The sequence below is a fragment of the Fulvia fulva genome, chromosome 9 (genome assembly GCF_020509005.1).
Source record: "Fulvia fulva chromosome 9, complete sequence".
In the NCBI taxonomy this organism is placed as follows: Eukaryota; Fungi; Ascomycota; class Dothideomycetes; order Mycosphaerellales; family Mycosphaerellaceae; genus Fulvia; species Fulvia fulva.
This window is the reverse complement of record NC_063020.1, coordinates 1,733,167-1,748,562: the sequence shown is the minus strand read 5'-3', so window position 1 is coordinate 1,748,562 and position 15,396 is coordinate 1,733,167. Positions and strand designations below refer to the sequence as shown.

Below are 15,396 nucleotides of genomic sequence, written 5' to 3'. Positions count from 1 at the left end.
GTAGCTACCGCTTATAATAATCTAGGTATACTAATCTAAGGTAAGTAGTACGAGGTTCTTATATTACTTAGGCCGGTCCTTCTATAGAAGTAAGGCCTAGTTAGTATACGGTAAGCGACTAAGCGGTGTACTAGTATTAGTAGGAATTGCTAGCGGTGTTACCTAGCCGATAGTAGGCGTAGTTATACCTAGCGTCGCGCCCGGAGGCTTACTACTAGATAGCTTCTTATTGTCCTTATTATCGTTAACCTTTCGAGGTAGGTCGATATCGAGCTAGACTATCTCGCTCTCTAGGCGATAGTATTACGAAGCTAGGCCCTCGACTATCTTAAATTCCGTAAGTTATATAAGACGGGTACGGTACTTAAAGCTAAGCTTCTTCTTTAGCTTAAGAGCTTCCTACCTACGACTTAAAGCTAGCGGTAGGCGAGCGCGTTCCTTCTAGTACTTAGCGTAGAATAGAAAGAACTTATCTAATTCTCCTATCTTTAGAGCGTCTATATTATTACGTACCGTACCTTCGGGGTTATAGTCGCCGAAGTTACGGTTAAGGAACTTAAGGGCTTTCTATACGGACTTGAAGGGCTTACTAACTATATACTTTCCGATAAGGATCTTCTATAGAATATAGTTTCGAAGTATCTACTATACTAATCCGGTAGTATATTCTTAAACGAAGCGGAGGGCGGATAGTACGTCCTTAAAAGTCGAGACGGCGAACTTGTTACTAAGTTATATAGTCTACTCGTCGAGGCTTAGGGAGTCCTTACTATAGTTCTTACTAGAGAACTTAGGCTTCTATATATCGACGCGGCTACTAGTCTTAAAGTCCTTAGATATAGTAGGATTATAGCGGACTACGTCGACGCTAGTATCTACTATCTCGTAGTCCTCCTTAATAATAACTAGTTCCTTACTCTTCTTCTTATCCTTCTTCTTATCCTTACTCTTACGCGGAGGTAGATCGACGTCGGAATCGGAGTCGGAGGATAAGTCGGATAAATCTAGATTAGATAAGTCGTAGACGCGCTACTTACGGTACTTACGGGCGGTAGGCTACTTCTTAGTCCCCTTATTAATAGGCTTATCGGTAGGCTTATCGACGGGCTTATTACCGCGGCGGCGTCGTGACTCGGAGAGGGAACGAGCACTACGTTCCTTTAGTTTCTCGGTAGTACGGCTACGCTTAGCCTCCTCGAGTTCCTACTAGAGCGTCTAAATCTTCTATTGTAGCCCTACTACGTCTATAGTAGTAGGTACGGTCTTATTAGGTACGAGGCTATCGAGTTCGGCTACCTTAGCCTTAAGTATACTTACTTCCTTCTTAGTAGACTTAGTATAATTATACTATTCGTTAGCCTGCTTCCTATACTTAGTCACGTCCTACTTTGCCTTACTTAAGTCCTCGTTTACTTATTCGAGGTCTTACTTATATTCCTACTTATACTTCGTAGTGTTTTATAACTCGGTATATATATCCTTAAACTTCTTCTTATTTAGCTCGTTAGCCTTATATAACGCCGCCCTATCTAGGATAGCTTAGCGATAATCGGCTTCGAGCTTACGAAGTACGTATAAGATAGCTTCTAGTTAATTTTTAACGTAATCGTAAAGCTAGGTCGAGTCGAGTATACGTAGCTACTCGAGTAGGATACGCTAGGTACTACCGCGACCCTAGGCGTCTATAAACTTAACGGCGAAGTCTTTTCGAGTATTATCGTAGGACCTATTGTCGTTCTTATACTTAATAATGTCGCCCTAGTATAATAACGTAGTAAGGTTAAGAGTATCGGGGATTTCGAGCTATATCTCGTTACCTTCCTCCTCTTCTAGAAGCTAGTCGAGAATCGCGCGCTCTGTGTTAGCGTACTTAGTATAGGGATCTAGTAGGACGGAGTTATCGGACTAGGTATACTAATCGGCTCGCGTAAAGAGTTCTAAGTTTCGAGTTAGTTACGTATAGCGTACGATACGTTAAGTATTCGTATTATAGTCTCCCTATAGAGTGTACAGAAGGTGGGGACAGAAGAGCCTTAGAGTGCTTAGAAGTCGTTAAGAAGTAATAGTCTAGCTTAGTGTATAAGCGCTAAGAATTATATACCCCGTAACATTTACTACGGGACCTAGCCCTCCAAATTCATCCCTCTACTAAACCTTAACAGATTCACTTCGGCTCGTGACTATATGACTTACGGCACTCCCGCGAGCACCCGCGACTACGCTGAACCCTAGAAGAAGCACGTAGAAGACTCGGAACGTAGGGCAGGTTAGAATAAGGTTTTAAGCAAAGCTACTAAGCGCGGCTTCGCACGGGTTAGCCCTATTAATACGGGGACACGAACTCGCGAGGGTCGCGTATAAATATCTAGCCTTCCCTAGGCCTCTCTTGCTTTCTTCGTCTTTCGTTTTGTGTAGCAATTATACTATACCCTTTGTATCTACACTTCGTACCTACATTCTCGCTTTCACCCTTATATCTTATAGGCCAGGCTCTCGCCCTAACAATTCGCGCCGCCGCTAAGGCCGGTACCCTACGGTCTCGCTATACTATAAGTATAGTACGCCCTTCTAGCGTCTTTACTAGGAGGGAGAGAGAGAGAGTACTACGCTACCTTCTATCTAAGTACGAGTCGGGGATTTCGAGGAGTTGCGTTATCGCGATTTTTAAGCTAAGCGGCGCTAAATATAGTAGCGTCCTTATTAATAAGCTATCGAAGTGTTACGAGACTATAGTACGAGAGTGTAGGGGTATAGTATTAATAAAGTCGATAGCTAAAGAGAGAAGTAGGTTCTAAGGTCGAGGCCTATACTTAAGGGCTAAGGTATTACGGGTCGGCTTTAGGCCGAGCGTTACGTAATCTAAGGTCACGTGCCCCTTTACTAATCATTTACTTATAGAGCGGCCGTAATAGGTAAGTAGGGGGATTAGATCAGACATAAATATTAGAAGTAGGATAGAGGAGAGAGTAGATCCCTAAGGTATTCTAGCCTCTACCTTTACCGGGTCGGACGTATACCTCCCTAGGACTAGGTACATCGTCCGTTCCTAGAGAAAGGAGTAGACGAACTTCGTTACCTACTAGGGAATACCTTTCTATTATAGGATATATATTAGCCTTTAGTATAAGATGTTATCGAAGGCTCCTACGATATCGAGGTAAGGAAGGAATCGTATTTAGTAAGCTAGCTACGAGATAAGGTAATAAGTCTTAACCGCGCTTTCCTATTTATCTAGTACTACTATATAGCCTCGTTTCGAGAGGTTAGCCCGGAGCAAAAGCTTCCCTCTACGCCCTCCCTCCCTATTTACTCCTTAAGCTAATATCTACCTCTATAGGCCTAAGCCCTTTAGTACTCTCTATTAACCGATATATATATCCGTCCTATCGGGCTATATAGACAGTATTAGCCGTCGCTACTAGTATATACTACGCCCTAGGTTTTGACGCCCTTCGCGTTACCGTAGCCTATCTCTAGAAAGCGGCCGTCTATACCTCGTAGGTTTACTCGGGGCATATACTACGCCGGGTAGCGTACTTCTTACGTTTCTACCTACTAACTAATATAAACTTCCTTATTACCCTACCCTCGATCCTCCCCGATTATAGAACTAATCTACTTATATTATACGTCTTTTCCCCGTCCTAATAGCTATCTTTTCCTTACTTAGGCTATCGTCTTTTCCTCGTCGTAATCTACTATATTAGACTAGGTACGTTATATAGCGGAATAGGTAGTACCTTAGGCAAAACCCTCGTTCCTATACCGGGTGCTTAATAGGCCCTTATAGGCTTCGTCGCGTATCTACCTACCTACCGTATTACCCGCTAGTAAATACTAGATTGTTTCGTAGTCCGCTCGACGCCGTCGTATAGTCCGCTTAGTTGTTATTCTATAGTCCGCTCGTCTAATATTCGTCGCTTAGCCCGCTCGGTTTACGGTCTCCGGAGATAAAAATTCTATACTTATACTAGAGGTGTCCTATCGAGCGTATAGGCTACGGTTCCGCGCCCTTCTTATACGTAGAAAGAAGAGGGACTCGCTCCCGACACGAGTATACGCTCGTCGGATAGTTTTTATACCCGTTTTGCTAGTAGTCCCCTATTCGCCGCGGCTTCGTCTATATTACGCGCCCGTTGCGCCTACGACGCTCTAGCGTAAGAATACTTAGCTCTCTCGTAGTAAGACAAGATTTTCGTAGCCGATACTACGTATAGGTGATTCTCGTCGTCGACCTAGGTATACTATATAGACGCTAGGTTAAGCGATTAGTAGGCCTAGGACTAATAAGGTCCTTAGGTATATCCGGTCTAGATAGATAAGAGAGTTTTATTAAGATCGTATCTTAAAAGTAGCTCCTATAGACGTAAGCGGGTAAGTTTCAAGATTTAGCTAGACGTACTACGGGTCGTAGCGAGTAGTACGTAAAAGTCTAGGAGGTCTTAGGAGATCTTAGACGAGGTTAGCTAGTAGTACTATATAAGTAGTAGCTCGGTAGACGTAAGCCGCTAATACGCTAAGCTCGCGTTAATAGCAATAAGGGCAGTTTCTACGGTGTATACTAGACGTCGTAGTCGCTAATAAGTATCGTGTCTAGAGGTGTTGATGTTGTTGATACGAAGTTAGGGAGTTAGAAGGTGTGAAAGGGAGGGCGCGGGCTTTAAGGAGCGACTTCCGATCGACCCGCGACCTATAACTTCCGCGATGTGTCGCGTGACGACAACAGTCAATAATGTCTATAGGCAAGAGCTATAGAGGTCAGAAACTAGGTGAAGCTGTACTAGAGGATGCGGAGTGCTCTAGTAGGTCTCCTATAGACGTAGGTCGTAGTTAGCGAGAGATGTCGAGCTTGTAGCGAGGGTGGATCCTGAGGATCGGTTAGAGCCGTAGCGCTAGCTGTAGTGGGTCCTCTGGATTGGTGCACGCTAGCGCAATTACTTACGTCCGCGGCTAGTGGCTGGCGGTATTCGCTGACCTAGTGCTCGTATAGCGACGAGCTGGTGGAGAAAAAAATCCTCCTGGTATCCCAAGGGAAGCTACTAGTTTGTTATGGTGTGTAATCCTTGATTGATGTAACTATCTAAGTTACGTAAGGAAGTAGTAGTATCTACTGCCAAGACTGCTCCTTCCAGTGTAACAAATAGCATACAACTGTCCAGTATGCCATCAAGACTAATGATCATTAGTGCTGCCGTTGCCTTTAACACGTGACGAATTATAATGGGAACTAACAGAACCTGCATGTTGACGACACTCGGAACAGGACAGGGGCACAGCAGGCCGGCTCTAGCAACAGCACAGCTTACAGATTAGAGTCGTTTCGCCTTACACAATGGCTTCGACACTTCGCAGAGATATTACCAGAGTTGCGTGCTGATTGTCTTGGCGGCGCTTACAGAAGCATTCTTCCTCCGCGTGGCCAAACTTCCAATTGACTTTGCTGTGCCATAACTCGCGCGCGCGAAGTGGGCGTTGGCTCCGTCCACGAGCCGCACTATTTTCAGTAACTTGAGACTTCCAAGGTAAGCAATGAGCATTCGGAGTGCCTAATCGGAGCGCTACACAGCTCACGCACGCCAGGTCAAGCTGCCGCTATTCAAACACTCATATTTGACATTCACCTAGCGCCTTCATACTTCGTGGGCTTGGAGGTGAGACATCGAACGTAATATCAAGAAAAGCCCTCCGATCTCACCTAAATTTCGGGATCTATTGTGCGGATCAAGCACATGCGCAATGGCCAACCAGCAGAATGGCCATGGGGGTGGCTTTTCGAGAGCATGGCCAGAAGTCTCCCACCGCTTTCGAATTTTGGTACTAGGAGGAAGCTCCAGGGCGCCGCGCCAAACTACCAAATTTCGAGCTGTGCTTCTGCTACGCCGCAAGCAAAGTGAGTTGCTACGCCGCAATGCCTCCCTCGCCTTACTGCGTGGTAGCAGGCGGGTATGCGTTCCCTCCACATTGCTGATAGCTCTCCCTATGTCATCACGAGCTGATTGGATCACCAGCGCGAAGCGGATGGCAACATGCTGCGCCAATAATTCAGCTCAATTCCGGCCAGATTGCTACTCTTGGTGCAATGTGGACCTGCCATCCGGTCTCCCTGGCTTCGACCCAGTGATCCTGGAATTGCGCAGATTCTCAATGTGTCTCCAGGAGGGCGAGGATGTTCACTACACGCCTCGTATGTTATGCATGAACGGAACTAAAAACGATGCGCCCAGTCCCTCGACGAGTGCACCGGCTGGCCCAACATCTACATCTTCTGCCATGGGCTGGAAAGATCTTGGCAAGAGTACATGGGTCGTGTTGGGTCTGATCCTGCTCCAGACTGCCTTGGAACAGTGCTTCTAGTCTGTCGCTGTGGTTGAGCCACGGCATTTTTCTGGGTCTAGACTAGCGGATGTTGGCTTCGAAGCCATCGAAACGACAATCTGGTTGTGAGAGGTAGTAAATGGATTGGATGGCTTATTTTCACTGATCTGTGGCCGTATGTGCTAGATATAAAGTGTTGACCCATTATATAGCTATGCCAAGCCAAGAACGATAGGGGAGAAGGGAGAACTCCCACCGTGACGCAACTCAAAGTCTGAGAACTGGCGGTGGTCGAGAGGTGATGGTATTCGAATTCGGTCGCTTACACCAGCTCCTTGACATGGGCATGGGTGGAGGTGGACCAAGGTATCCGCGCAGGCACCCCCAAAGGCTGACAAGCGAATTCACGGCCTGGAGGGTTTCTTCGGAGACGGATAGGGCATTTGTAGAGGTGACTGAGAGCACAGTCCTAGATGTAAGTCTCATAGTGGCTGGAATAGAGCCTGACCTGAGCATGTGAACGCTGCTGCCACCCCAAATCCCACCTCTTCCTCAATCTCCTCTACCAAGAGCACCCATGTCGTGGCAAGTCATGTAGGACATGAGAACAACTAGTCAGTCAAAGTCGCTCGAGGCGAGTTCGGATTTTCCTGACTTGACAACTCTCTCAGATCTTGATGATCGAGCCAACCGGGATCTTCGCTATTGCGGTGGTAGAACGTGAGCAGCGGATGTCCCCCTCAGCAGACAAGTAGCTAATGGAGTCAGAAAGATGCTCTAGGCCGCCTCGAGGTCGTTGGGCGATCCCGCTATCCATGAAGCAAGTGTCCGCCGGCATAGCTTGAGATAGTGAAGTCCAGGTGAACGGCATCTCAGAGACGTTATCGTGGATGCTAGTCAGAGGTACTGTGGGTTCATGAATGGGTCGAAAGCAGCGTGACATGCATGTATGTAGTGTTGGTGTCGTGGCGGCTACAAATCTCCAGGATTGAAAGTGAGGAGGAACAACAGGTCTTGGCAACTCATCATGTTTCGGCATCTACAACTTCTGCAGTCCATCTTCTCTCATCCACCTTTACTGACCGAATTTTCGTTGTCGTATCATGCATCATACGGCAGGCAAATGCCAATGCCAAGGCATGGTAGTAATGCTACCTTCCTCCTCGGGCAAAGATCGCAACCAGCAGCATCATGACCCGCAATGTCGTGATAGCAGTATCGGTGGGTAGAAGATCAAGTGCTCACTATAAGAGCGCTATGGCTCGACAGAGAGATGTCTACATAGGTCCTAGCCATCCGAAACGCCATGCTACTGACTTCTCTCCTCTGCGCTGCATTCACAGCTACATCTCTAGCCTACCCTCTGTCCTCGACGAACGGTACGAACACAACCTACATTGGTCCCGAGAACGGCCATCTCGTAGTCATTGGCGGCAATCTCTAGAGTGAGAGCATATACGAGAAGATCATCGAGCTCGCTGGCGGTCCTGATGCCCCAATAGTGGTCATCCCAACAGCAGGCGGCGAAGAGACCTATAGCAACAACTTCACGACCGCAGTAGCGTTCCGTCGCTGGGGAGCTACAAACGTAACAGTGCTCCATACCTACGATCAAGCGATAGCGGATACGGACGAGTTTGTAGCACCACTGAAAGATGCAAGGGGGGTCTTCTTCGGCGGAGGAACACAATGGAGGCTTGTGGATGTATACGTAGGGACAAAAGCAGAGACTGCGTTCCAGAGCGTACTGGATAGCGGAGGCGTCATCGGTGGGTCCAGCGCTGGTGCCAGCATACAGGGCAGCTTCCTTGCACGAGGCGATACTGCAAACAACCAAGTCATGATTGGAGACCACACTGTCGGCTTCGGATACCTCAAGAACACTGCGATTGATCAGCATGTTCTGGTGAGGAATAGGCAGTTCGATATGTCTCAGATTTTGGAGGCATATCCAGAGCTGCTCGGCGCCGGCTGTGATGAGGACACCGCGCTGGTGATCAACAAGAATCATGCCGACATCATCGGAAGCATGTATTGCTTGATCTACGACGGGAAGTTTTGGTTAGAAGAGGGGACGGATCTAAAGCAAATTCCGAGCCCAGCGCAGAGGTTCTTCTTTTTGAAACCAGGAGATGCGTACGACCTTGGAGAACGAAGGGTCTTGTCGAACAGAACAAGCACTGGTTGATGTGCTGTACCCCATATCAGCCAAGGATATGCAGACTATCTAAAGTACAGTAAAGTACACACTTCGAGCCTGAGTCCTCTTCGATTGGGTCCAATCCTTGTACCCTTCAATGGACAACGGTCTCCTCTGGCATTCTTGGAATGGATTGCAATGCCCGCCAGTACCCGGAACGCCTACGCTTAATGGCTCGACTATCACAATCAGTAGAATCGTCACATCCAAATCTTCACGCGCTTCTCGCCTGCTTCCGCCTGTCTCAACGTGACCAGAAGGCGACGAGATTATCGAAGTCCAGATCCTCCAGCTCCTCGAATGAACGGTAGTCATCGGGTACCAGTTCACGTCGTAGCATGCCAGCTTCCTCTCGAAGCGCACGCGCTTCATCTTGCCTACCCGCCATTTCTCGTTGCCGAGCCTTGAGCCAAGTGGTCCTGGCGATCTCGTGTCTGAAAGATGACGCATCAAGTCGCCAGCTTGTAAGCGCCTGATCGATCAGTGTTCCAGCATTCAAATGGTCCGATGTGTGAAGGTAATGCTGTGCCACTCGATGTCGAACGTCTGCTGTGCGGTGGTGCATGGTGCCCAGCACAGCTTGGTATTGCTTCAGCGCCCTACCGTGCCAGATCTTGCTCTCTTCGAGTCTGTTCTGGCTCCAGTGACATTGCCAAGAGTGTGATAGAACCTGCCAGTGCGGAATGATCCTTGGTCCATGAAGCCAAAGGCCTCCTCTCGTTGTAAGATGCCTCGTTCAAGTAGAACCTCGGCACCTTCCAGGTCACACATCAACCATCGCGCAGTGGCGAGATTTACCTTGGGAAGCGAGTCTTGACAAGGAGTATCTGCTGGCAGAGTCGCGTACAGTTCGATGGACTTTTCGAAAGCTTTCGCGGCTTCATCGTACTCGTTGATCATCATCTGTGCAGTCCCGAATTGGTTGTACGCTGAAGCGGTGCGCTCCTCTGGATCGTCACCCCTCTCGATTGCCCCTGCCCTCATCATTAGGTATCTTGTGTTGTACTCGAGACACTCAACCGGATGATTGGTCTCGTTCGCCCACGCGCCCAGGCTATGATAGATATCACTCCGAAGATCAAACGTGATCTTCTTCGGTAGACCTGGAGGCTCGTCGCACATGGACAGAGCAAGGTCCAGAGTGCTTTTGAGTCCAGCTGTGTTGCCAAGGTTGCGTTGCAGCACGCAGACCTCGCTCAAGAGCCAAGCAAAGGCGAAAGCGGGTGTGAGCTGCCGCACCTTTCTCTCGGTGAATCGAGTGTATACGTACTGCAAATGTACGACGTGCTTCAAGTACGCTGCACAAGGCTCCCATAGTTTCAAGTTGTCCCTGACGGCTTCTCCCGGTGGGATCCAAGCCTTTCGAACCAGATTCGCCGCCGTTTGTAAAGCCAAATCGAATTCTGCGGATGAACATTGACCTTGAACGGTATCTCGTAGGATCCGATGCAGTCATAGCTCCTGTCTTGCTCCGTTACGCTGGACGAGAGCAGCTTGGAGTAACTCGTTTCTGGACTTCACAAACTCGGCTTGTGTTGCTGGAAATCCCGTGAAAACGATGTCTGCGTCAGCGAGATTGTCGAAAAGGTTCTCGTGTATACAATCAGGGTCCAGTAGGACGAAGATCTTCAGGAGAGCAATAGCTTGGGGACTGAGTAATGCCATGCGCATAGAAGAGATCATACTCTGGCTACCAAGGCGGCCGGAGTCACCGTGATGGCGAAGTCCTCGTGTGTCGATGTCCTGATAACGCTCGCAGAACTCCGACAGAGTCAGATGTTGACTGTTGATAACACCTGCCATTTGGTTGATGGCAAGTGGCAAGCCGTTCAATATTCCTGCGATCTGTCTAGCTGACTGGTGCTCTTCTTCGTCATCCATGTTGAGACGCACAAGCTTGGCGAGCAGATCAACGGCTTCATCTTGCCCAAAGGTATGCATTTTCGTGGCGAACAAGGAGGCTGATACCGAGTCCGTGGGCATGTCGGCCGAGAGAATTTCAACAGAGTCTGCTTCTCTTGTAGTCACCAAGATTGCGCCTTTTCCATATATCGACTTGAATTCATTCAACACCTTCAGATCGTCCGCGCCATCGAAGACGACGAGCCATGTTGCAACTTGTCTGCCACTCTTGTTTGGAGCCTGGATCGGTTCTTCCAACCAGGTCTTCATCATTTCGCGGCTGGTGAAAGGATCTGTGGCTCCACCCTCATCTTCAAGGCCAAGCTGCGCCGCAAAGCGTCCGAAGTCTTGACGCATCTTGGACAGATTGTCTGCCTTTAGCCAGAAGATTGCATCGAAGCGACCGCGACGGCGATGTACAAACTCTAAAGCAACTTCAGATTTGCCAAAGCCGCCCGTGCCGTACAGTATGGCCATATTTGGGCCCGACAGGAGTTGTGTATCCAGTTTCTCGAGTACCTCCTCACGACCGTGGAAATCTTTGGTACGCTGTCGCGATATATTGAGCTCGAAGAATGGAAGGTTGGGAAGCCTAGGCTTCACGAAAGCTTGGATCAGTGGTTCCAACGCGACAGGTGTCCGGGTTACAACACCAGGCATTACGGGTTCAGCGTTGTCAAATGATGACCTCCCGCTCATGCTGAGTATCCTCTTCAACTCTCGGAAGGCGATCTCGTCCAGTTTCAAGGGAGCCTGATCATCTTCAAGGCTTGGTAGGCTTCGATGGTCCGAATCAATGCTAGTCAAAACTTCGGGCTTTCCAGAGTCTATCTTGGCCATTCGCTTTCCCACGAGCTATACAAGATCAGAGGATCGCCTTTAAAGGATGCTTGTTCCACTTACATATTGCGCCGATGACCCTAAGCGCACCGGAACTCTTGTTGGTCGTTGCTCGTGCAGTGAGAGTATGTTGGTGTCGTTGCACACATCGTCGAATCTTCTGCATGTATTCAGCAGCTCTTGCCCGTACTGCAGGCGATCTTTGACGCGTCGTCCGAGATTCGATAATCGCAAAATGTCGTTCGACTTGTTGTACAGTTCCGTTCGACGAGCTTCTTTTGTGGCATGGGGGCAGCCCATTAAGACAATGCCAGCCAAAGCTTCCCTAAGGAGTCGAAACCTATCTTTTTGGGCATCGGCGACCACGACACATTGCTTGAGAATGAACCCCGCCAGGCTGTGGGCCATGAGGACGACGGATCGATTGCCATGCTGCTGTCGATGTAACCATTCACGGAAGCATCATTGAACAGCGCCGAAGTGACGCCTACGTACCTGGCTAGCCTTGAGATGTAAGAGCAATGTGTTCGCGAGCTCGTTCCCAAAGTTCAGTAAATATGGCCAGGCAAACCCGTCATCGACACTCTGCCATGGCTCGAAGCAATATATGTTGACATTTCCGAGCTCCCTACGCACTTCTGGTATGCAGACGGCAAAGTCCGATGCTTTTTTGAGCCATGGTGTTGACGTGATCACCAACCTGTGGGTTCGTTAGCCGAGGAAACATGAATGATCTCGATCTTTCACGGACTCTACCGTGGGCTGGCCTCGCTCTGGTGCCTGTGCTAATAGGCGAAGGCGTGGGTGGGGGTGTACTGGTAGCGTAGTGGACCTTCTATGCATTGTCGCTGTCACAGCATTGTCTGAATGACGAGGTGATTCATCGAAACAAGAGGGAAGACGGCCCGAGGTCTCTTGATGGGCGAGCGACACTGCTAGGCCGTCAGTCAAGTCACAAGGGCTCGCGTTGGGCACCAGGTATATGCAAGTCCACACGCCAGACGTCAGCGTAATGGTACATGTCTGATATGTGGTGCCAGCGAAGCGTATCCCACGAAGATGTCACTCGCATGCCCTACAATTGAAGCGCTTAAAGCGCGTGACCGTAGCATTCAAGTATAAAGCACGAAGGGCGACCCAGCAGTACCTTCCGGAGTCGTAATGCGACCATTTGCCTTGTTCAGCTGAGCATCACCCAGGTAATCGACTCTAGCGGCCACACGTCGAAGCCGACTCTTTTTCGCACAAGGCGGTACCTGCACCGGTGACAGGCTGGAGTAGAGCCCAATGTAATTTTTCGGGCGGCAAGGCATCGAGACGACATGCTTCACGAGTGGCTTGGTGATGTAGCTCCTGCATGCCTGTGGTTCGCATTCTCCCACGAACAAACGTGGAGTAGCCACAGCTGAACTCGGTGAGATGGAGCAACGAAGAGAGCGCCGTGTGATGCTCGCCCTGCCATAGCTACTGGACCATCGACGCCCAAGGAAGGCAACGCCTTGCTCGAACTCGAGACCGCAACGGTATGAACCAACATATAACGAAGACCAGCACACTGGCTGTCTTTGGCAGTTTCGAGCTGGTTTCGTCCGATCGCTTTCAAGATTTGCAAGAATGCCCGAGAGCTTTGAACTCGGTTCGATGTCATGCGAAGCTGCATGTGCTTCTGACCGGTCAAACGCCACCGAATCATTGAACAGCGCCAAGAGTGAGAACCAGCTCGACCAGACCGCATGTCGCGAAACTTTGAGAGCATGCGCTGACCGGGTGTTTCAGGCTACACTGCTTGGGAAGCAACAGTAGAACAGTTTTCGGCGCGCTCTGCTACGGAGCATCTGAGCTCTGGCAATGAAGTTATTCCTCCAACGTGAAGACTCGAGAGGTCCAGAGCGGCCCGGAAATGGCACCTTCGCAGTACTGTATGACTTTCAGCGTACAGATCCCATGGTCAAATTGCAGCACCCTGCCGAGTTGACTGACTATGAACCACATCGCCAAGCACAAAGTGATCTCCTCTTCTTGCGTGGCTACCCATCTCCGGAATGGCTGTCGGCTGTGGGAAGCAGGGTTGACGTTGACATCGAATTTCTCGAGCATCACTTGCAGTTGTATGCGAAGCAACCAGTCCAATTGGCTCGAACATGGCCGCCAGTCGCATCTCAGGCGGTAATGGAGCCACGTCTTCGGCTCACGACTTTGGGATACCTGCTTGACTCGGACGAGAGCACTAGGAGCAGCGTGTCGCATGTGCAAAAGCTCCGGCAACGCACGAGAGGTCTTTTCGGCTCGTATCTCGACTCCATTCGAAACGATGAGGTTGGGCTCGGCGACTCCTTGCTTCACAGCATTTGCGTCCATGATGGTACAAACTTCAGCTTCGGCCAAGACATCTCCATATGCGTAAAGCAGACCGAAATTGGCTGGTTTGGTAAACCACTCCCTGCGGCCGATGATGGGAAATGCTGACGCCCTTGATACAGCTCTGATTTGGCTAGACTTCGGAAGCCACAACCTGGCCGACGGACCCAAGGGTCGGCATTTACTAGCACCACTGGGCAGCAACCCAGCCAACACCATCTTTCGTCCTACGGTCTTCGGAAGGGCATGTGAGGCAAGAGATGGCACGCCGACCCGAGGATCCACGGATGACCCGAACATCAGTGCAGAGTGCATCGACCAAAACGCAATGCACCTCTGGCGGAATTATGATTATGGCCTCGACATCAACCTCGCACGATCAAGCTCGCTGCATGCCCTAAGTAAATTATTCGCTTTTGCCGCCGCTTCCGGATCCCAGTTCCTCAACCTGATTCAGCGCCTAGTCGACGACGAAGTTCGGCTAGCCGATGCCTTCGAGCCAGAGAATGCATCCATGTCAAACCTGCTGCACCATCAGCAAGTTTTGAACGAGCACAGGAGACGTCTGAAAGGTGGTCCTCTTGCGTTGGAAGAGCAATCAAGCTGGCCGCACGCGCTGAGCGTGACCCAGACCGAGTTGCACATGACAGGGCACACTCAGAGCAAGTTGTATCGCGACTTTGATGGCTTGATCCGTGCGGCACAGGATATCGCTGACGAATGCAACCGTGGCGCTCGTAACGTCATCCAGCTTGCGAGCCACGCGGAGTCCCAGAAAGCGATTGCGCAGGCTGAGGACCTCGGGCGTCTTACCCGTTTGGCGACTATTTTCGTGCCATTGACATTGATAGCGGCCTTCTTTGGAATGGATTCATCTTTGTTTGGGCAAGGGACGCTCCCTATCTGGGTCTTCTTTGCGGCGGCGGGACCAACGTTGGTGTTGTCCGTGTTGTTGCTGATGCCCAGATGGAGACAGCGACTCACCAGTTGGTTTTGGCCATCCATTCGGCGGAGGACCACGCACGAGGATGACTTGGAGACAGGCCAATTAGCTTGATTAAGTAGTAGTACTCTGGGAAGCATGATGTTATTGCCACGATTATTCACCCACTCCAGTTACGCCATGCTGAACGCTACATCGTAGCTTTTGCGCCGCTCTATGAGATAGTCTATGAGCAACGTAGACCATCTGACGACGCACGTCAGCATAGGTTGAGTTGAAGAAGACCTTGAGTGGACCACGCGAATCCGTACCTCTGTTCAAGCTTAGTTACCGCTGTTGATGATCGTCTCTCCTTTCTTGAAACCATATGGTGCAGAAGTGTCGACCTTCTTTGGAGGCCAGTGAGCTTTCCATGGCTGGGCCTTGGCAGTTTTGGCGACTGGAGCCTGTGCAGTGAAGCTGGGCTTTGCGGACTCCATGTTGCTGTTGCAGGTCAGTAAGTCACAACTCTGCAGACTGTCGTGCAACACTAACAATGCGCCGGGTATGGGGGAGTCTGATTTGGAGGGTGTTGATGTGGATGTGGTGATGTTGTTGTGCGAGAAACGAGGCGGACACTGGTTTGATTGCCGCAAGACGCCCCGGCTTCTTGGGAACTAGCGTTGCGCGGCTCGTTTTATTGGTTCCACAACATGCTTGTGAGATGTTTCCCCGACTGCATCACAAGTTTTACACGAGTGACAGATTCGCGACTGCAAAGCCTGGATTGACTGACTTCCGGAATCTGTGATCCTGCGTCGCATAAACCTTGGAGCCTGCACTCCGGCACTAGGCTGCT

General features: G+C 49.8%; 4 protein-coding genes across 4 annotated transcripts; 2 read left to right on the top strand and 2 right to left on the bottom strand.

Moving 5' to 3' along the window:
* Positions 1–7,621: 7,621 nt before the first annotated feature.
* CLAFUR5_09211 (Cyanophycinase) lies at positions 7,622–8,503 on the top strand (the record flags this gene model as incomplete). Its single annotated transcript, XM_047908359.1, has 2 exons — positions 7,622–7,738; positions 7,760–8,503. The coding sequence occupies 2 exons, from the start codon at positions 7,622–7,624 to the stop codon at positions 8,501–8,503; spliced, it is 861 nt and encodes a 286-aa protein (XP_047766793.1).
* A 256-nt stretch (positions 8,504–8,759) lies between these two features.
* CLAFUR5_09210 (uncharacterized protein) lies at positions 8,760–9,637 on the bottom strand (the record flags this gene model as incomplete). The annotated part of the gene is made up of 2 exons (XM_047908358.1): positions 8,760–9,038; positions 9,119–9,637. The coding sequence occupies 2 exons, from the start codon at positions 9,635–9,637 to the stop codon at positions 8,760–8,762; spliced, it is 798 nt and encodes a 265-aa protein (XP_047766792.1).
* A 330-nt stretch (positions 9,638–9,967) lies between these two features.
* Positions 9,968–11,665, bottom strand: CLAFUR5_09209 (uncharacterized protein; the record flags this gene model as incomplete). The annotated part of the gene is made up of 2 exons (XM_047908357.1): positions 9,968–11,272; positions 11,321–11,665. The coding sequence occupies 2 exons, from the start codon at positions 11,663–11,665 to the stop codon at positions 9,968–9,970; spliced, it is 1,650 nt and encodes a 549-aa protein (XP_047766669.1).
* Positions 11,666–13,105: 1,440 nt separating this feature from the next.
* Positions 13,106–14,672, top strand: CLAFUR5_09208 (uncharacterized protein; the record flags this gene model as incomplete). The annotated part of the gene is made up of 2 exons (XM_047908356.1): positions 13,106–13,685; positions 13,738–14,672. 2 exons carry the CDS (start codon positions 13,106–13,108, stop codon positions 14,670–14,672), a joined length of 1,515 nt encoding a protein of 504 aa, XP_047766670.1.
* Positions 14,673–15,396: the final 724 nt, after the last annotated feature.